The sequence below is a fragment of the Lissotriton vulgaris genome, chromosome 10 (assembly GCF_964263255.1).
Source record: "Lissotriton vulgaris chromosome 10, aLisVul1.2, whole genome shotgun sequence".
In the NCBI taxonomy this organism is placed as follows: domain Eukaryota; kingdom Metazoa; phylum Chordata; class Amphibia; order Caudata; family Salamandridae; genus Lissotriton; species Lissotriton vulgaris.
Genome location: NC_141698.1, coordinates 1,015,042,125 through 1,015,058,534, shown reverse-complemented (window position 1 = coordinate 1,015,058,534; position 16,410 = coordinate 1,015,042,125). Strand labels below are relative to the sequence as shown.

At 50.6% G+C, this 16,410-nt stretch overlaps 1 protein-coding gene across 1 annotated transcript; it reads right to left on the bottom strand.

Moving 5' to 3' along the window:
- Positions 1-5,004: 5,004 nt before the first annotated feature.
- On the bottom strand, positions 5,005-15,490 carry LOC147689185 (uncharacterized). Its single transcript, XM_086940019.1, has 10 exons — positions 14,570-15,490; positions 12,965-14,425; positions 12,097-12,189; positions 11,741-11,845; positions 10,936-11,045; positions 10,577-10,771; positions 9,669-9,831; positions 8,131-8,296; positions 7,548-7,642; positions 5,005-5,835 (listed from the first exon to the last, which is right to left on the bottom strand). The coding sequence occupies exons 1-10, from the start codon at positions 14,715-14,717 to the stop codon at positions 5,750-5,752; spliced, it is 2,622 nt and encodes an 873-aa protein (XP_086796145.1). The 5' UTR covers positions 14,718-15,490; the 3' UTR covers positions 5,005-5,749.
- Positions 15,491-16,410: the final 920 nt, after the last annotated feature.

The following is a 16,410-nucleotide window of genomic DNA, read 5'->3' as shown; positions in this document are numbered from 1 at the left end:
TTATAGTGCTTTTTTGGCAAACCTAGATGCGTAGAAAACATAAAAAGCATTTCTATTGCAGTATTTTCTTGTCACACCTTAAACCACGTGTCCAAAGGCTGAGGGTTTTTAAAAGTCATCATAATTCCGATATGGCAATAAAGCAAATCTATACATGGTAGCAATCGACATATTACAAGTAGGGCTCCCGGTTTTATGGTATTTATTTTTTTAACATTTCCATCTCTATTTATCCATATTTATTTTTGGGCCATCTCATTGGTATTTATCCATATTTATTTTGTGTTTCAAGAATAAATGTAGCTGTAAAATGATATATTTCTGCGTTTATATTACTCTTTGACGTGCACTCAAACATGGATGCTTGTCACGTTTCCGCAAAGGGTGGTGAACTGGGGCCCGGGCATGGTTGGGGGGGGAGGCGGACGGGGCGGGGGAGGGGGGGAGGCAGAGGGGAGTGGCGGGGGCTGGATGGGGGAGGTGGGGGGGTGTTGGGGGTACGAGCGGTGGAGAGGGGGAGTGGGACCACAGTAGTGGGTATGGGGGGAGGGGATGGGATGGGAGTCAGGGGGAGCAGGCGGGGGTTTGGGGCGCCCGGCGCGGAGGGGAGGCCACTCGGCGGGGTGGGGATGGGGTACGCAGAGGGGTTGGGGCAAGGGCAGCTCTTGGGGAGGGGATGGGGGGCCTTTTCACCCCGGCATGCTGGACTCCACCTTTTTTCTTTGGCAGGACAGGTTGGCGAGGCGCTCGGGTGAGCAGCATGCGGCTCCGCTCTACAGAGGGGATGGGCCGGCTCTGCCTTGTACGGGCGGTCGCGCTCCAACGTGGGACATGCCATGGGACATCTTGGGGTGGCGACGAGAAGTGTTGCCGCCAGCCCACCCCCGAAGGGTCGCGACGGCTGCCGGGGGGAGGATGGTGCCTGCGGTTCCAGTCACTTCAATGCTTGGTGCGAATGCGGCGGTGGAAGAGAGCGAGTGCGTGGACCTGGTGGATTTGATGCGGGTGTGCAGGGAAAAAGCGGGGTTGATCTGGCTGGAGTCCATGGGGGACGGCCGGGGCGTGGGGGATGATGGAGCGGGGGAATCTGAGGAGGAGGGGGAGATACTGGAGGGGGAGGGGGGATCGGGTAATCTTGTTGGCAGTGTGTTACAGGTACGGCCACAGCAGGACGTGCCCAGAGTGACGGCCCCCTCAGCTCCACTGGTTAGGCGGCGGGATCCAGTGCGGACGCCAACCTTGACGCCAAGGATAGGAAAGGGCTTGTATGCCGGTTAGACTGGCGCGGATGGAACCCTGGGTGGCTGAGTACCCGCGGGCGGACGATGTGGCCGTTTTGAGGCAGGGGTTCCGGGAGGGTTTTCGGCTGGGCTATGAGGGCCCACGGATTGCGCGCTGGGCGGACAATCTGAAATCGGTGAATGCTCACAAGGGTATTGTGAGGGAGAAGCTGTTGAAGGAGGCCAAGGAGGGCCGTATGGTGGGCCCATTTGGGGGAACACCGCCACTATCTGGTTTGATTATCTCCCCGATTGGGGTGGTGTCCAATACGGAGCCGGGGCAGTTCCGACTGATACAACACCTGTCGTGACCGGCAGGGGGTCAGTCAACGATTTCATATCGGCGGAGGTGGCATCGGTGTCTTATTCATCGGTGGACGTGGAGCGGAGGCTCGTGGCGGGGGTGGGACGGGGCGCTATGATGGCAAAGTGTGACATTTAGTCGGCGTTCCGCTTGCTCCCGGTCCACCCGGATGACCACCAGTTACTGGGGATTCAGTTTGACTGTGGCTTTTTTGTGGACAAGGCATTACCGATGGGGTGATCAGTCTCCTGCGCGTTGTTTGAGCGATTCAGTTCCTTTCTGCAGTGGGCTTTTTCCAGGTGCACAGGCTCTGAGGCGGTGACGCACTACCTGGATGACTTCTTCCTGGTGGGGCGACCCGGTGCAACGGACTGCCAGCGGCTGCTGGACAGTTTGGCGGGGATGATGGAGGAGTTTGGAGTTCCTCTGGCGCCAGAGAAGACGCACGGTCCCAGTACGGTGTTGGCCTTTCTCGGTATAGAGCTCGACTCAGCTGCCATGGAAGCACTCCTGCCGGAGGACAAGAGGTCGGTCATGTTGGCATTGGGGGACGACATGCTGGGCAAGCAGAAAGTGTTGGTACGGGAGGTCCAGGTCCTCTTGGGGCATCTTAACTTCGCTTGTCGCATGGTGCGTGCGGGTCGTACTTTCTGTAGGAGATAGGACTTGGTGTTGTAGGGTTTGACCCTTCCCCAACACCACTTGCATCTGTCGGCAGGGGTGAAGGAGGACTTGTGGATGTGGCAGGCTTTCCTAGAGCGGTTCAATGGTGTGCCGATGGTGCCGGCGGAGGGCGGGTAGTGGGACGTTACTCTGTACTCCGATGCGGCGGGTGTTGATGGCTTTGGCCTGTACTGGGACGGGCGGTGGTGTGCGAAGCAATGGCCGGCACATTGGCAGGCAGGGGGCCATAGCATTGCTTTCTTGGAGTTGTTTCCGTTGTTGGTGGCAGTCATCGTGTGGGGGGGTGAGTTGGCACACATGAGGGTGTTTTTCAGAGAGAACAACATGGCTGTGGTACACGTGGTGAACACGCAGTCGGCGCGGGACCCGCAGGTTTTGAAGCTGATGAGAGTTTTTGTGTTGCGATGTTTGGAGAATGACGTTATGTTTTATGCGTGCCACGTGCCGGGAGTGGACAAGGACATTGTGGATGCTTTGTCTCGTTCACAGTGGCAGAGGTTCCATGGGCTAGCCACGGCGGCGGAGACGGTCAAGACGTCAGTACCGAGGGAGCTCTGGTCAGTAGGAGACGCCGGGTTGTACAGCTGGTGAGGGCGTTAGTGGCCGCGTCCACGTGGAAGGCGTACGCACAGGCGTGGGAGGAGTTCCGGCGCTCGGGTGAGGTAAGGCTCGGGGATCCCTGGCAGCGGGTGGAGCAGGTGGTACAGTTCATGTTGAGTCTGATGGACAGGGGTCTGTCGCGGGTGACGATTGCGGGCAAATTGGCGGCGGTGGCGTTCATGGGGAAGTTGTGGTGGGGGTACCCCTCGTCGGCGGGTGAGTTGGGGGCTCAATTGCTGGAAGGGTGGTTGAGGGAGAGGGGGGCACGGGTGGCGCAGCATCGGTCATATTGTTGTATATAGCCAATGTACCTTTGAAAAAATAATACAAAAAAACAAAGTTTATTTAAAAAGTCAAAAATAATTTAATAAACAAAGATCAACCAGAAGCTTCTTGTTTAAAACTTTCATTGACTGAAAAAGTGGTCAGCTTGATAGAGCAATCAATAGCTCTTCAATTGAAATTTGTCGTTAATCACTGCACAGTACTGGCAAACTGTTTTGCTTATTTCTAGATTGTGGAATAGGCAGGGTGCAACTGATTCCAATAAAGCGGCCTTTATCACACCATTCCTGTGTCTGTGGTCAGTGCCCCCCCCCCCCCTCCCTACCGGTGGGCCCCAAATATATGTTAACATATGCCTGTATTTAAGGAAATCTCATCCTGTATATTAACCCTCCATGCTGTCTGCCTGCTCGGCTGTTGCCTAGAATTCATGAAAGACAGCATGGAGAGTTTCTCACAAGATGCAGTCTCCGGGGACGAGTAGCTGACCAACTGCTGAGGCGAGCTCGACTCTAAGTAAGAATATGAGCCCCTCACCCCCTCCAGACCATGGGGCCAATCTGAACCTCATTTAAAAGTTACTGCCTGGAGTTCCTACTATGGTGTGTGTCTGCGCAATTATTATACAGATTTAACACATGCCTATATTGCTAAAGAGCCTTTGGATGCTCTTTTTTGAGAATTTCTTTTCACCTTACTTTGATACAGACTGATTGCAGCTCTACTGTTTGGATGAACCTTATAGGACTTCTTTTTCTGAGAATGGGACCCTGACCACGTTTTGAATTCTGTTGCACTAAGAACACCTTAAATCCTTTGGTTCCCGCTCAGTGCAATTTTAATGCGAATTTTCTCACAACACACACAAATGTACATGCGTTTGTTCCTTCAGAAGGGAGATTACCCTGAGAAGCCCATACGAAGTTCTCAATGAGAACGAAACGTGTTGGCTGAATCTTTGTCTTTGAATTAATCTAAAAACCTGACAATAAAAGAACTTTTTGAAAATTCTGCGTTTATTTGTTGGACTTTTTTCATCCTACGCACATCATTTAACTACTTGAAAAGGATCTGGAGCACAGTGACACCATAAGGCGGTTGGTGTCTGGGTTTGTTGTGCGGTATCAACACAAGAGAAAACTGGTATAGAGGTGCAGGAACGACAGTCCACCGTCATCTCCACTTTCTTGCCTTACTTACATGTTACCTGTTATGCATTCTTTAGATTTGATATTAGTTTTGGGGTACTACACTTGTTGGCAAAAACCTGTTCTCTTAAAACTGTAGCTACCAATGGGCATTGATTGGAATTAGAATGTTTAGGGTTTGTTTACCTTTCATTACTAACAGTGTCCAATAAAATAATGGGCAACAGTGAAGACTTCAGAATTTATGTGATTCTGTGGTTACAGTGTTAATTACATAATGTATTTCGTTTGACACATACTTTGGGAATTTCAAGAGAAAATGTTGTTTCTACCATAAATGGATCAAAGTAATATTTTCAGAGAATTTGCCACATCATTTGCCTTTTCTTTACACTTAATTTTGATGGCCATGGCACATATTTATGTTCTCCATTGAGCCTAATTCTAGTAGCCCAGACAAGGGAAAAGCTCTGATGCAGAGTGCTTTTTGGGGCTGTGATTATGATGATAAAACCCAAATTTCAATGAACACCATGAAATATATTCTAAACTTCATGGTTACAAATGAAAAATGGGTTTTATACCACTGCATTTTGCACAATAAATGCACACACTCACACACACATGACACCTTTCTTTCACAGCTGTAACACAGGAGGATTCGTGGTAAGGGTCCCCCTGAGACATCAAAGAGAAAAGACAGTTTCTTTTTAAGGGCAATTTTATTTCAATAAATACAAACTCCAATATATTAAATAAGTTAAATACTATGTGTAGGTCACTGGGACGGAAAAACTTCTGTCAGTGATTCTTGAAGCTCCTCTCGATTGGTGGCCGGCACCATCCAGTGAAGCCAATAGTTGTGGTTGTAACAATATGAGATCTCTGTCTCTGCAGTATTCTGTCACACGAGTCTGGTGAGATCTGACAGGACCAGACATCCTCAGAGTACCAAAATAAATAGAATTTATCATCAATATCGGTATCAGCATTACATTAAAATTAAATTAAAAGGACAGAGGGTAAAATATAATATTCAAGCAAAGAACGCAAACAGAATGCCACAGTATACATACATTGGATCTGTGCCCGTGCATCCTGGGGGGCGAAGAATCAAGGATCTGTCGCTGTACACATCATCAAGCACTGACTTTCAGGCCAATGCCTTGTTGGAGAGTGAAGGGTAGAAAACATCTGCCTATCAATCCAAATGAAGTATGATGACATAAATGTATTGTGAGCTGTCTGTAAGAATGTCCGACTCCACTGCAGTCTGTAAGTCTGTTCTGGTAATGTCTTCCTTTCAGCTCAGGGTCGACGCGGATATACGGCCTCAGATTGTGATGCTTCCATATCCGGTTAATAAAGTGCAAATGGCAGCTGGCTCAGGTCTTGTGCGGATGCTGCTGTGGTCAGTAGAACAATACTGGTCGTAGCTCGTGGGAGCCTCACACCTGCGCGTTCTTCACGCGCTCGAACGTCTGCATGATGTGGGTGGTGGGGACGCAGCCCTCCCTCACGATGCTCAGGATCCCTGGAAAGGAAGAAGCACAACAGCATGAGATTGAGAGAGCTTGGACAGGCCTGAGGTCTGTGAGCAGCAGAGGGAGGGGAAGAGACAAGCATAATGAGCACATTGGGGATTGGCCCCTCAGGAACCAATGGGTGACGGAGTACAGGAAGGACCCGCCCTCTCACGTGGCATACACTGACTGGAAAAGCGTGGGGTGTGCGCCCTCAAGGAGACATTGGCATCCGCGGTCGATTGTGGGATGACCTGCAGGGCGGTGACGTGGGGAGGTGGAGGGTCAGGGTGGGAGGTGGTAATGTAAGGATTACGGAGTTTTACAGGTAAGTAAACATATAAATAAATAAAGAGAATTTTGTTGCTGGAACTGCATCGCATTTGGTGATGCAGTGCACGCAACGGAATTTGTTTTATTTATTTATATGTTTACTTACCTGTAAAACTCCGTAATCCATACATTACCACCCTCCATCCTGAGCCTCCCCCTCCCCACGTCACCGCCCTGCAAGTCATCCCACTACCGACCGCGGCTGGACATTGAATGACTGGGGCAGGGTGGGATATCATGGAAACAACAAACAGCTAAAATACAGACTCGAAAGCTCCCACGGCCAAAATATCTTCCACACCAACTATCCCCCTGAAAAAAAAGTCGACCAGCAGTAAACTCGCCATCAAGCACTTGGCCAATAAACTCAGACAGGAGATGGAAAAGTAAGTTAACTCTGTATTCCCATAATTAGAAAGTGAGTCTCACTGGAATTAGGAACTGTTAAAAGGTTGAATGCTGTTTAAAGAGACATTTGTGTATATTTGTGTATGGTCAATATTTTAAAAATCTGCATGTCAGAATCTGTGATTCTGAGGTCTCTATGTTCAGATGGGTCCAGAGTAAGAACCTTCAGGCATTGGGTAACTTGGGCAGGGTGAGATTGTCCCTGAGATATAATAATGAGTTTGGGGAGAAAATAAAAGATCCCATCTTGGGGGATATTGTCTTAATGAAGGAAGCTCTGGGTCCATGTGCTGACTAAGTCTGGGTGAATTTGTTATCACTATTGCTAAATTTGCCAAATTTGCACTATGCAATTTGCATCTTTTCTTCTTCACTGGAGATGGCTTTGAGCATAAAATGTCCCAGAAAGAGACATTTTTCGCAGATTACATTTTCTGTCAGTATCCAACATGACTTTCTTAATGTGCGGTATTTACTACCATTAAAATTTCATGCAAGATAAAGGAGAACCACATTTCACACCGTTCATGTAATTTTAGCGATATTTTGTGAAACAAATTATGCAACATTTTACACCAATGGTACAGACTAATGATAAAGAGAAAGGCTTGTTAAGTTGAGAGTGGGGTCAGGAGTCGGCACAGGTAGGAAACCTCCCGGGCATCCCTGCAAACTTAGACCAAGCGCTTGGAGTTTTCCTCAGGGGCTCGATAAAGTGCATCTTTTAGTTACGCATTCATTCTAGCCCCTTTCATGCTTCAGCTGTCCATTCATTGTGGGCTGTGTAGGCCTGTCTGCCTTGGACACCAGGAATGCACTGGACCAGGACTGGTGTTTCCCAAATCTCATGGCAGGTGTTTGGTGGGTGGGGAGGGGTGGTGGGGAGCAGAGCCCTCTGTTCACATCCATGGATGCTCCTGAGTCTACTTTGAGAATAGCAGGGGGAGAGATGAAACAGAAACAAGCATTGGTTGAGACCCACCTTCGTCTATCCTCAGACAGTTCACCACCGTGGAGCCCACCATCTCGTAGGAGTCCCCATCACACAGCACCCCCTCCAGCTTGTGTCGTAGACGCCTGGAACACAGAGAGGAAATACAAAATCACTCATTTAAAGTAATCATCGACAAAGGCTCAGGTGCTGGGGATTGAGGGGAAGCCGCAGGCTGGCAAACATCTACCTGACCTCAACCTCAACTGGTCAAACACACCTGTGTTTAATGCGCCCACATATAGGCTAATGCCAAGCATCTCAAACACCCTAACATATGGCTGCGATATCACAAAAACTGTTACCCCTTCCGCAACCTTTCAGTAGCACCAGTCTAACCAAATGCTTAAAAAAGCCTAAACTCATGCAAAGAAGCAAACCACCCATCAATACTCCCACACTCTTCCTTTCACCTTGCAGGATCTTCAGCTCACGCCCCTCAACAACCCTTGCCTCTGCCCTCAGCCCCTAGCAGCCATCTAGTAACTCTCAAACCCCAGGCACCATCCCATCCGCAAAAGGCCCACTCACACCCTTTTCCTGATTTGAACCCCTGTTCTGAGTGAGTACTCACGAGATGACCATGTCATGGTGGGTGCTATCACACTCCCCGCTGGGATTGGCGGAGGTGATGGCCAGAGGGCCGGTCATGTCGGTCAGGTGGGCAGAGATGGTGTGGTCCGGCACTCGGATCATGATGGAGTCTTTGGTGCCCACAATGTCATATGCTGGTCCAACTCCTGCAGGAGGAGAAAATAACAAAATTAATCAGCAACATGTCAGGTGTGAGGGAGTGAGCATTTGTGTTTGACTGTATTTATTTGCTCAGCATCATGACCAGAGTTACTGTACAGTGGTGCCTTCAATTGGTTGTGCTTAATTTGAGCAGATGTTTGAATGGTCTAGCCTCAGAACATCAAGAGTTAATTAAAGTCCTTGAATAAGTGATTGCACACATTGTCCATTCAGTATGAAAGAAGCTCTACTAAAGCATACTGTGAAAGGCATGCACACATGTGTTTGTTATATTTTAAGAGGCCAGATGTCTGCAATGCATATTGTTAACAATTCTTTAAAAAAGACTTCAGCCAGAAAAGTTTTTCTGTCTTACATAATTTTATGGCTGTGTGATATATCATTCTGTTTGTGCAAGGGACTATTTTACAACTGAAAAGTACACTGATTCAGCACACCATTTTTTTTCTTATACAGCCATAGTATAAGGAAAGCAACCTTTCCTTGTTTTGTCATTGCTGTGGGGTTTAATTCATGTTTTAGTCAGGATTTGTGCGAGTCACATCCATTTCTTTATCTGTTTTACACACATGTACACATACATCACACACACATATATACATAATATATACAATATGTACATGCAATGGGTACATGAGATGGGGGTCTGTGTGCTTTAGGGGTGAATGTGCATAGAATACCTGCATGAGATTGGGGTTGTTACACATTAGGGGGGACTGGACCCTGATATGCACATGCAATAACTACATGAGATGGGGGTCTGTACACACAATGGGGGTCACTGGACCCTGATATGTACATACAACAGCTACATCAGATGGGCGTATATAAACAGCAGGAGGGTTAATGTACATGCACTGCCTGCATGAGAGGGGGTCTGTAGACATCAGGGGGTCTGTGTGCTAGTTATACCCCCATGAGATGGGGGTCTGTAGATATCAAGGGGTGAATGTGCAGGTAATATCTGCATGGACTGGGGTATGCATATATTAGGGGGGCTGAATGAACTCTGATATGTACACACAGTAGCTTCGTGGGATGGGGGTCTGTAGACATAAAGGGGTGAATGGACCCCGATATGTACATACAATGCTACATAAGATGGGGGTCTGTAGGCATTGGGGGTGAATGGAGTGACAGGTGGGTGTAAGACCTGCCTGAGATGTGGGTCGGTACACATTGGGGGGAGGGGGTGAATGAAGCATGATCTAGACAAGCAGCCCTTATATGAAGTGGGCACACCCCTGAATGTCCCCAGGCACAACTTCTGGCATGTGTAGCCCTCACCCCTCTACCCTCCCCAGCCCACCCCTCTTTGTAGAAGGAAACAGACCATGCAGAAGAGGTCACACTCACCCATCCTCTTCAGCCACTCCCCCTTCTGGACAATGCAGCTGACACCCCCAGGGTAGACGCTCCCCATGAAGTCCCACAGCAGGGGGCTGAAGGGGGGTCTCACGGCCCGCAGCTGGTCCAGGTGGGAGATGCAGATACAGATGGGCTTCTCCAGGGGTCGGTCCTGCAGAGGATGGAAGAGAGGGGAGTAATTAATGGTTTAGAGAGAGAAGAGGGAGGTCATGACCTTCAGACATTCTGTGCAGGATCACGTGATACCTAAAATGAGCTTAGACCCAGTCACACCACCTCTGAAAATAAACTAAATGTCTCTAGTGCTAGCCAAGAGATTATACAAGTTAAAAGCCCGTAGGACCTTTTCATGACCTACAGCGGACAGACACTGGCCACAGAAGTCAGTGCTTTGGAATCTGCACAGTGGGTTCATAGTCTGAGAACGCAGACTCGCTGTGTGCTCTGGGGCATTAGCATCTTTCTTGTGCATGTGATAGCATCTCGCTGGGCCCTTCTGCCCCATAAGCAGGATTCTCTCCTGAGACTGTGAGTGGACTGGAGCCCACACCTCCCTTATCACCCCCACTCTCCCCGCAAAGAATGACAAGCTACCATTTAACCTGGCTGCTTTCCTTTAAACAAAAACATTTTTGGAGATGGAACTTTCTAGGCAGATTTTACCATGGTAATCCGGCACCTGCAGAATGGTTTTACCCTGACGTCTCCATGGCAATATCTCTATATATACATACTCCAGGCTGGTATCGCCATGGCAATCACACCCCTGCAGAATGGTTTCACCCTGACGTTTCCATGACAATGTCTCCGCCCACAGGGGTCCCTTATTCTTCAATGACAGAGCATCTGTCTCGGACTCGGTAAATTCCGCCGGAAGTCGGCCCCTCGGTGCTCACCTTGATGGTGTAAATCTTCTGGATGGCCTCGGGGTGTTTGCAGGAGGCCGCCAGGGCGTAGACCGTGTCTGTGGGGACCCCGCACACCCCACCCTGGTCCAGCAGGGCGGCGATGGTCCTTAGACTGCCGGTGCGATAGGAATCGGGGCACACGCAGGAGTCGGACGCCTCAACTTTCTCCTCTGACTTTGTTTCCTAAAAAGACAGAGAGCAGACAAGGAGTGAGACAGCGCCACCTACAGCTGCCTTTGAGCAGCACATGCACATCACAGAGTTAGAGGATAGAGATGGACTTATATTTGAAAGACATATCGGAAAGAATAGTGATCGTAACATATTGCCTGTACTTATCACTGTACCTTGAAGAAAGAGGGTCCCATGGGAATTAGGTCCTTGCTGAAAATGCAGTTTCCAAGAGATGCCGCCGCTCCGTAGATACAGACGACACTGAAGACGGACAATACAGTGACTGAAAGTAACACCAAGAGGAGAAAATTAGACATGAAGTTCATAAAATCAACAAAAGAGACAAGTGTGCTGATCAAGTTAATGTTAAACCAAGACAGGGGTTCCCTTCAGGTGGGATTTCAAGAAGGGAAATGCCACCCAAGGCAATAAAATAAAAACATAAGACAGATTACTTTTCACTCGCCTTCTCTCTGTTTGTAATTAAGTGTGGTAAAACATTTAAACTGGTACAGGAACTCCTATCTTGGTTTATACTTAATTATCCTTGTTCCTAGTGTTATCGGGCTCACCCCACTCTTCGTATTACAAGAAGGTGATGTTAAGGCAGCAGTGGAGAGACAGGCACAGAAACTAAGACACGTGGAGGTCTGGCAGAGAACTAGACACATGTCATGTTTGTGACTGACTCCATTCCAGCCCCCCTTGCCTTGTAAAGACCAACTCTAGCAGAGTCTGACACGTAACTGACTCTGCCCCCCCCCCTCTCCCCCCCCCCCCCCCCCCACAGCCCTTCAGAAGCACAGGCTTGTCCGGCACACTCCACTCCTTTCTACAGACCACTTCCCTTTAGCCCCCACCACATTGCAGGTGGACTCAGGATGGCTCTTGATAGATATTGCCTGTTTATGAACCCTTTAGAGATCACTGACATGCATTAACACACAAAAGGAAACCATAGTGAAGGCGTCCACTTACTCTCGAGCGCGAGGGGCAGGCATTCCAAGGTGAAGAGCAGGAAACAGACCATCACCGCCTCCATCAGCAGCGCGAGCAGCACCAGCACCACGTTGGCATAGGCGACTGTGGAACAAGCAGAACAAGATGGCGTCAGAGGCCGGAAATTACATATTTCAGAGGTCACTGGGGGTCGCAGTTGTTTAAGTCTTTAGATAAGCACGCTACGATGCCTCAGAACTGTCCATATGGACCATCGAGGGACAGACTCCGGCCCGGACCCACTGCAGCCGGAAGCAGCTGCTGTCTGTCAGGGCACCTGGGCCTCAAGGATTCAACAGAGGGATGACTGGACCTCGGGATCCGGAGAGACTTACCCAAGGACATCAGGAAGACATTGATGACAAGGAAGGTGACGGCACCAACAGTGAATGCACCATAACTGTCGACGTGGATATTCAGCAGGGGACCTGGAGAGGGAAGAGGAGGGGGGCAGAGGGTTAGTCATGGATGAAACAGAACACAGGAAGGAGCTCTTCCTTCAAAGGCAGGAGACGTCCAGGAGCAGAGACAAGGGATGGAGAGGACCATATACTGTCAACACCTCGATCATCTAACAGCCAATCATGGGGCTGGATGTTGACTTTTGATGATGTGCAAAACTGTATCTTCCACGCCACCCTGAACAGGTGCGCCCCGATTTGTTGATACACACTTCCCTGAGCTCCTTATCCCAGTATAAGGTGTTTTCTCGCATGAGTCAGAAGACAAGCGAAAATTAAATTCTGGTAAATATGCCCCCGGGTACAAGAAATTACCAGTTATTTGAACAATGATATTAATGCCTTTTAGTTCTTCCCACACCTGGATTATCAACAATAGTTTATCAATAGTTTATCCAGACCCATTAATGGTTCCATAAGTCATTAGTCCCCTCCTAGTGGCCACCTCCTTTTCAACCATTTGCCCCCCACCTGGCAGCCATCACATATGACCCCTCCCAGGTACTTCATCAGGTCACAAGGGCGCCCCAGTCAGACAAAGAACTGCATGTGATGTCATCAAGAAACTACCTGCATGCATGGCTGCTCCAAATGAAACCAATAACCAGAAATATACATCCCCCCACTGCCCCTACTGCTGTGCCTGAGGATCTAAACCACTCAGAAGCTTCATGACACTGGATCCCTAGGACTTTTCTGAATACATTTTACACATTGTAAAGATTAAGAGATGATAAATTACCTGCGAGTCGTAGCCACGCCCATGTGGCCCATACTGCAGCGTAAAAGAATGGTAGGACCGACCCAAATCTTCGCCCTCTCTGGACCACGATCCTGCAGACGTACAACTGGAAGAGAGCGCCGGGGATCAGCACCCAAGGGATGGAGAGGTGGGCTCTGGTGGGGTCACTGAGGGACCCCTGGATGGCAGAGAGTGATGCCAGGCCATTGCAGAAGAAGAAGAGGGCATCAGGGAGCTGGCATCTGGTGGTGCTGACCTCCTGGCCCTCCTTAGACCTGCTGGTGACGCGCTTCAGGCTCAGCAGCAAGTCCTGGAGCGCAGCCGATGACATCACTTGGGGTCCAGTAGAGATCAGCGACTTATCAGCGATGGAGTTAATGAGGCTGGCAAAAGTGGCATAGAGGGAGGTGGCCGTGTAGATGCTGCAGACCACTCCGAAGAAGATATGGGATCCCAGGAGTGGAATCTGGTGGATGGTGGAGACCGTGAGGAGGAGGAAGCATGAATTCTGCAGCACCTCCAGGAGGTCTCTGTTGAGGGACATCAGGCAGAGGATGCAAGCGGCGACCAGAAAGAACCAGCCCCCCACCATGCCCGCTCGGCTCTTGTCTACATTGTCCCCCATGAGGAGCACCGTGAGGATGAACTCTTCCCAGGACATCAGCAGCCAGAAGAGGCTGTGGAGCCCAAGCTTGGTGGTGTGGTAGACGTCTTCCCTCAAGTAACTGTAGTAGCTGGCGCAGAGCTGGGACAGCGCATTGATGCTGACCCAGATGGCGCCAATGTAGAAGGTCTTCATGTACCCAAAGCAATAAAAGGCAAAGATGAGCGAGGCCACCGCGTCGGCGATGTGTCCCAAGGCCATGGGCTCCGCGTACTTGGAGTTCTTCTTGGTCTCTTCCCCGATGCCACTGGAAGAAGTGCTGTTGGCCGAGCCCAGAAGCAAGACGCTGAACAAGGGGTTCCCGAAGCCCGGAAGGACGTACCTCTGGGTCAGGCCCTTCAGGAGCAGGGCAGTGGCACCATAGAAACCAATCAACACAATGAGCAGCTCCAGGGTCCCCGAGACCACCAGCGCCCACTGTCCGAAGAGCCCCACCGCCTCGAAGACCAGCGTGAGGGTGATGGCGCCAAACACAAAGGGCATGACGTAGTTAACGGTGGCCGAGCAGAAGGAGAGGATGAAGGCGGCGGCGGTGTATGCCACCAGCCCTGCTACTGCGCTCTCAGCGACCGGAAGAGGGGAGGCGGCCATGATGGTTTGATTGTTAGAAATGTTCAGGGTTTGTGTGGTGTTGTGGATGGTGGGGTACGCGCCCAGGACGACACGTGTAGCCCCGTAGCTGCTCCAGAGGGCGGCGAATGCCACAAAGGCGGTGCTCCCAAGGTGATCGTACTTCCGGAAGCACAGGAAGCCTGCAATGAGCTGTGTCAGTCCTCCAATCAGGATGAGATGGACCCCTGCAAGAGATAACACAGGCATTGAGCAACACGTGTGTTTGTGTGTGGGTGCGCAAGTGTGTACCCCCTCCCTCCAAGTGTCCTATGCATGTTATCCCAACGCCACCTGTAACTCTTTGTGTGATCTGTGACTTCCACACTCACCTGCCAGGATGTTCTCCACCCCTTCAGCGTTCATTTTGGTGTGGAAGGAAAAGAAGTTCTGTAGGGCCACCAGGAAGGCGCTGATGACGTTGGCGAGGAAGCCCATGACGGATGGTTCACTGTAGTACACAGAGGCGAAGCCTTCCATGGTGAGTGGCAGACCTGGGGAGGGGAGAGAGGTCAAAAGATATGAAATTAGCCACAGGTGAGAGGGAACAAGAGGTGAGATTGGGACAGGGGGTGAGAGGGGTATGGGGGTAAGAGTGAGATGGAAGACGGGTAGCTGGGTGGGTAAATTGGTGCACAAGGTTAGATGGGGAACAGGGGGTGAGATAGGAGGCAGAGGCCTAATATCATACAGAGGGGAGATGGGAACAGGGTGTGAGAGTAGGACACTGGGTGAGATGGAAGTCGTGAGAGTGGGACAGTAGGTGTGATTGAAGCCAGATGAGAGTGGGACAGTGGGTGAGATGGAAGAGACATGAGTGGGACAGAGTGTGTGATCGAAGACACCTGTGAGAGTGGGACAGTTGGCAAAATTCGATCCAGAATTGAGATAGGAGCCGGGGAGGGACAGGAAGTAAAATGAGAACAGCAAGTGCAAGGGGTGCAGGGATGAGATGGGTGGGGTGGGCAGTGAAACTAAGACTAGGACAGGAGGTAAAATGGAGCTTAGAGGTGAGAACAGGAGCTGAAATTTGGTGAAAGTTCACGAGGTGAGACGAGTTAAGAAGTTAAATGTGAACCAGAGGTGAGAGCCACAGAGAGACGGGCAGGTGGAGATGGGACAGGTGTAAAATGAGAGCTGGGCAGGCCGGACAGATCAGAGTAAAGCACTGTGAAGGGACAGGCTGCGCAGTGTGGAGAGACAAGGACAGGCCGCTCACACTGAAAGGTACAGGCGTGGACAGGCCGCTCACACTGAAAGGTACAGGCGTGGACAGGTTGTTCACACTCAAAGGTACAGGCGTGGACAGGTTTCTCACAAGAGGAAAGTATCACAGAGACGGAAAGTTTGTACATACCGAGGGAGGGGAGCTCTGTTTTCTTTGAAGGACTTTCGGGTGAGGGTCGGTGCTGTCTCTCCTCTGTGAGGGCTGCTCTGGTGAGGGTCGGTGCTGTCTCTCCTCTGTAAGGGCTGCTCTGGTGAGGGTCGGTGCTGTCTCTCCTCCGTGAGGGCTGCTCTGGTGAGGGTCGGTGCTGTCTCTCCTCTGTAAGGGCTGCTCTGGTGAGGGTCGGTGCTGTCTTTCCCCTGCGACGGCTGCTCTGGTGAGGGTCGGTGCTGTCTCTCCCCTGTGAGGGCTGCTCTGGTGAGGGTCGGTGCTGTCTCTCCTCTGAGGGCTGCTCTTGTGAGGGTCGGTGCTGTCTCTCCACTGTGAGGGCTGCTCTGGTGAGGGTCGGTGCTGTCTCTCTTCTGTGACGGCTGCTCTGGTGAGGGTCGGTGCTGTCTCTCCCCTGTGAGGGCTGCTCTGGTGAGGGTCGGTGCTGTCTCTCCTCTGTAAGGGCTGCTCTGGTGAGGGTCGGTGCTGTCTCTCCTCTGTAAGGGCTGCTCTTGTGAGGGTCGGTGCTATCTCTCCTCCGTGAAGGTTGCTCTGGTGAGGGTCGGTTCTGTCTCTCCTCTGTAAGGGCTGCTCTGGTGAGGGTCGGTGCTGTCTCTCCTCTGAGGGCTGCTCTGGTGAGGGTCGGTGCTGTCTCTCCTCTGAGGGTTGCTCTTGTGAGGGTCGGTGCTGTCTCTCCACTGTGAGGGCTGCTCTGGTGATGGTCGGTGCTGTCTCTCCTCTGTGAGGGCTGCTCTGGTGAGGGTCGGTGCTGTCTCTCCTCTGTGAGGGCTGCTCGGGTGA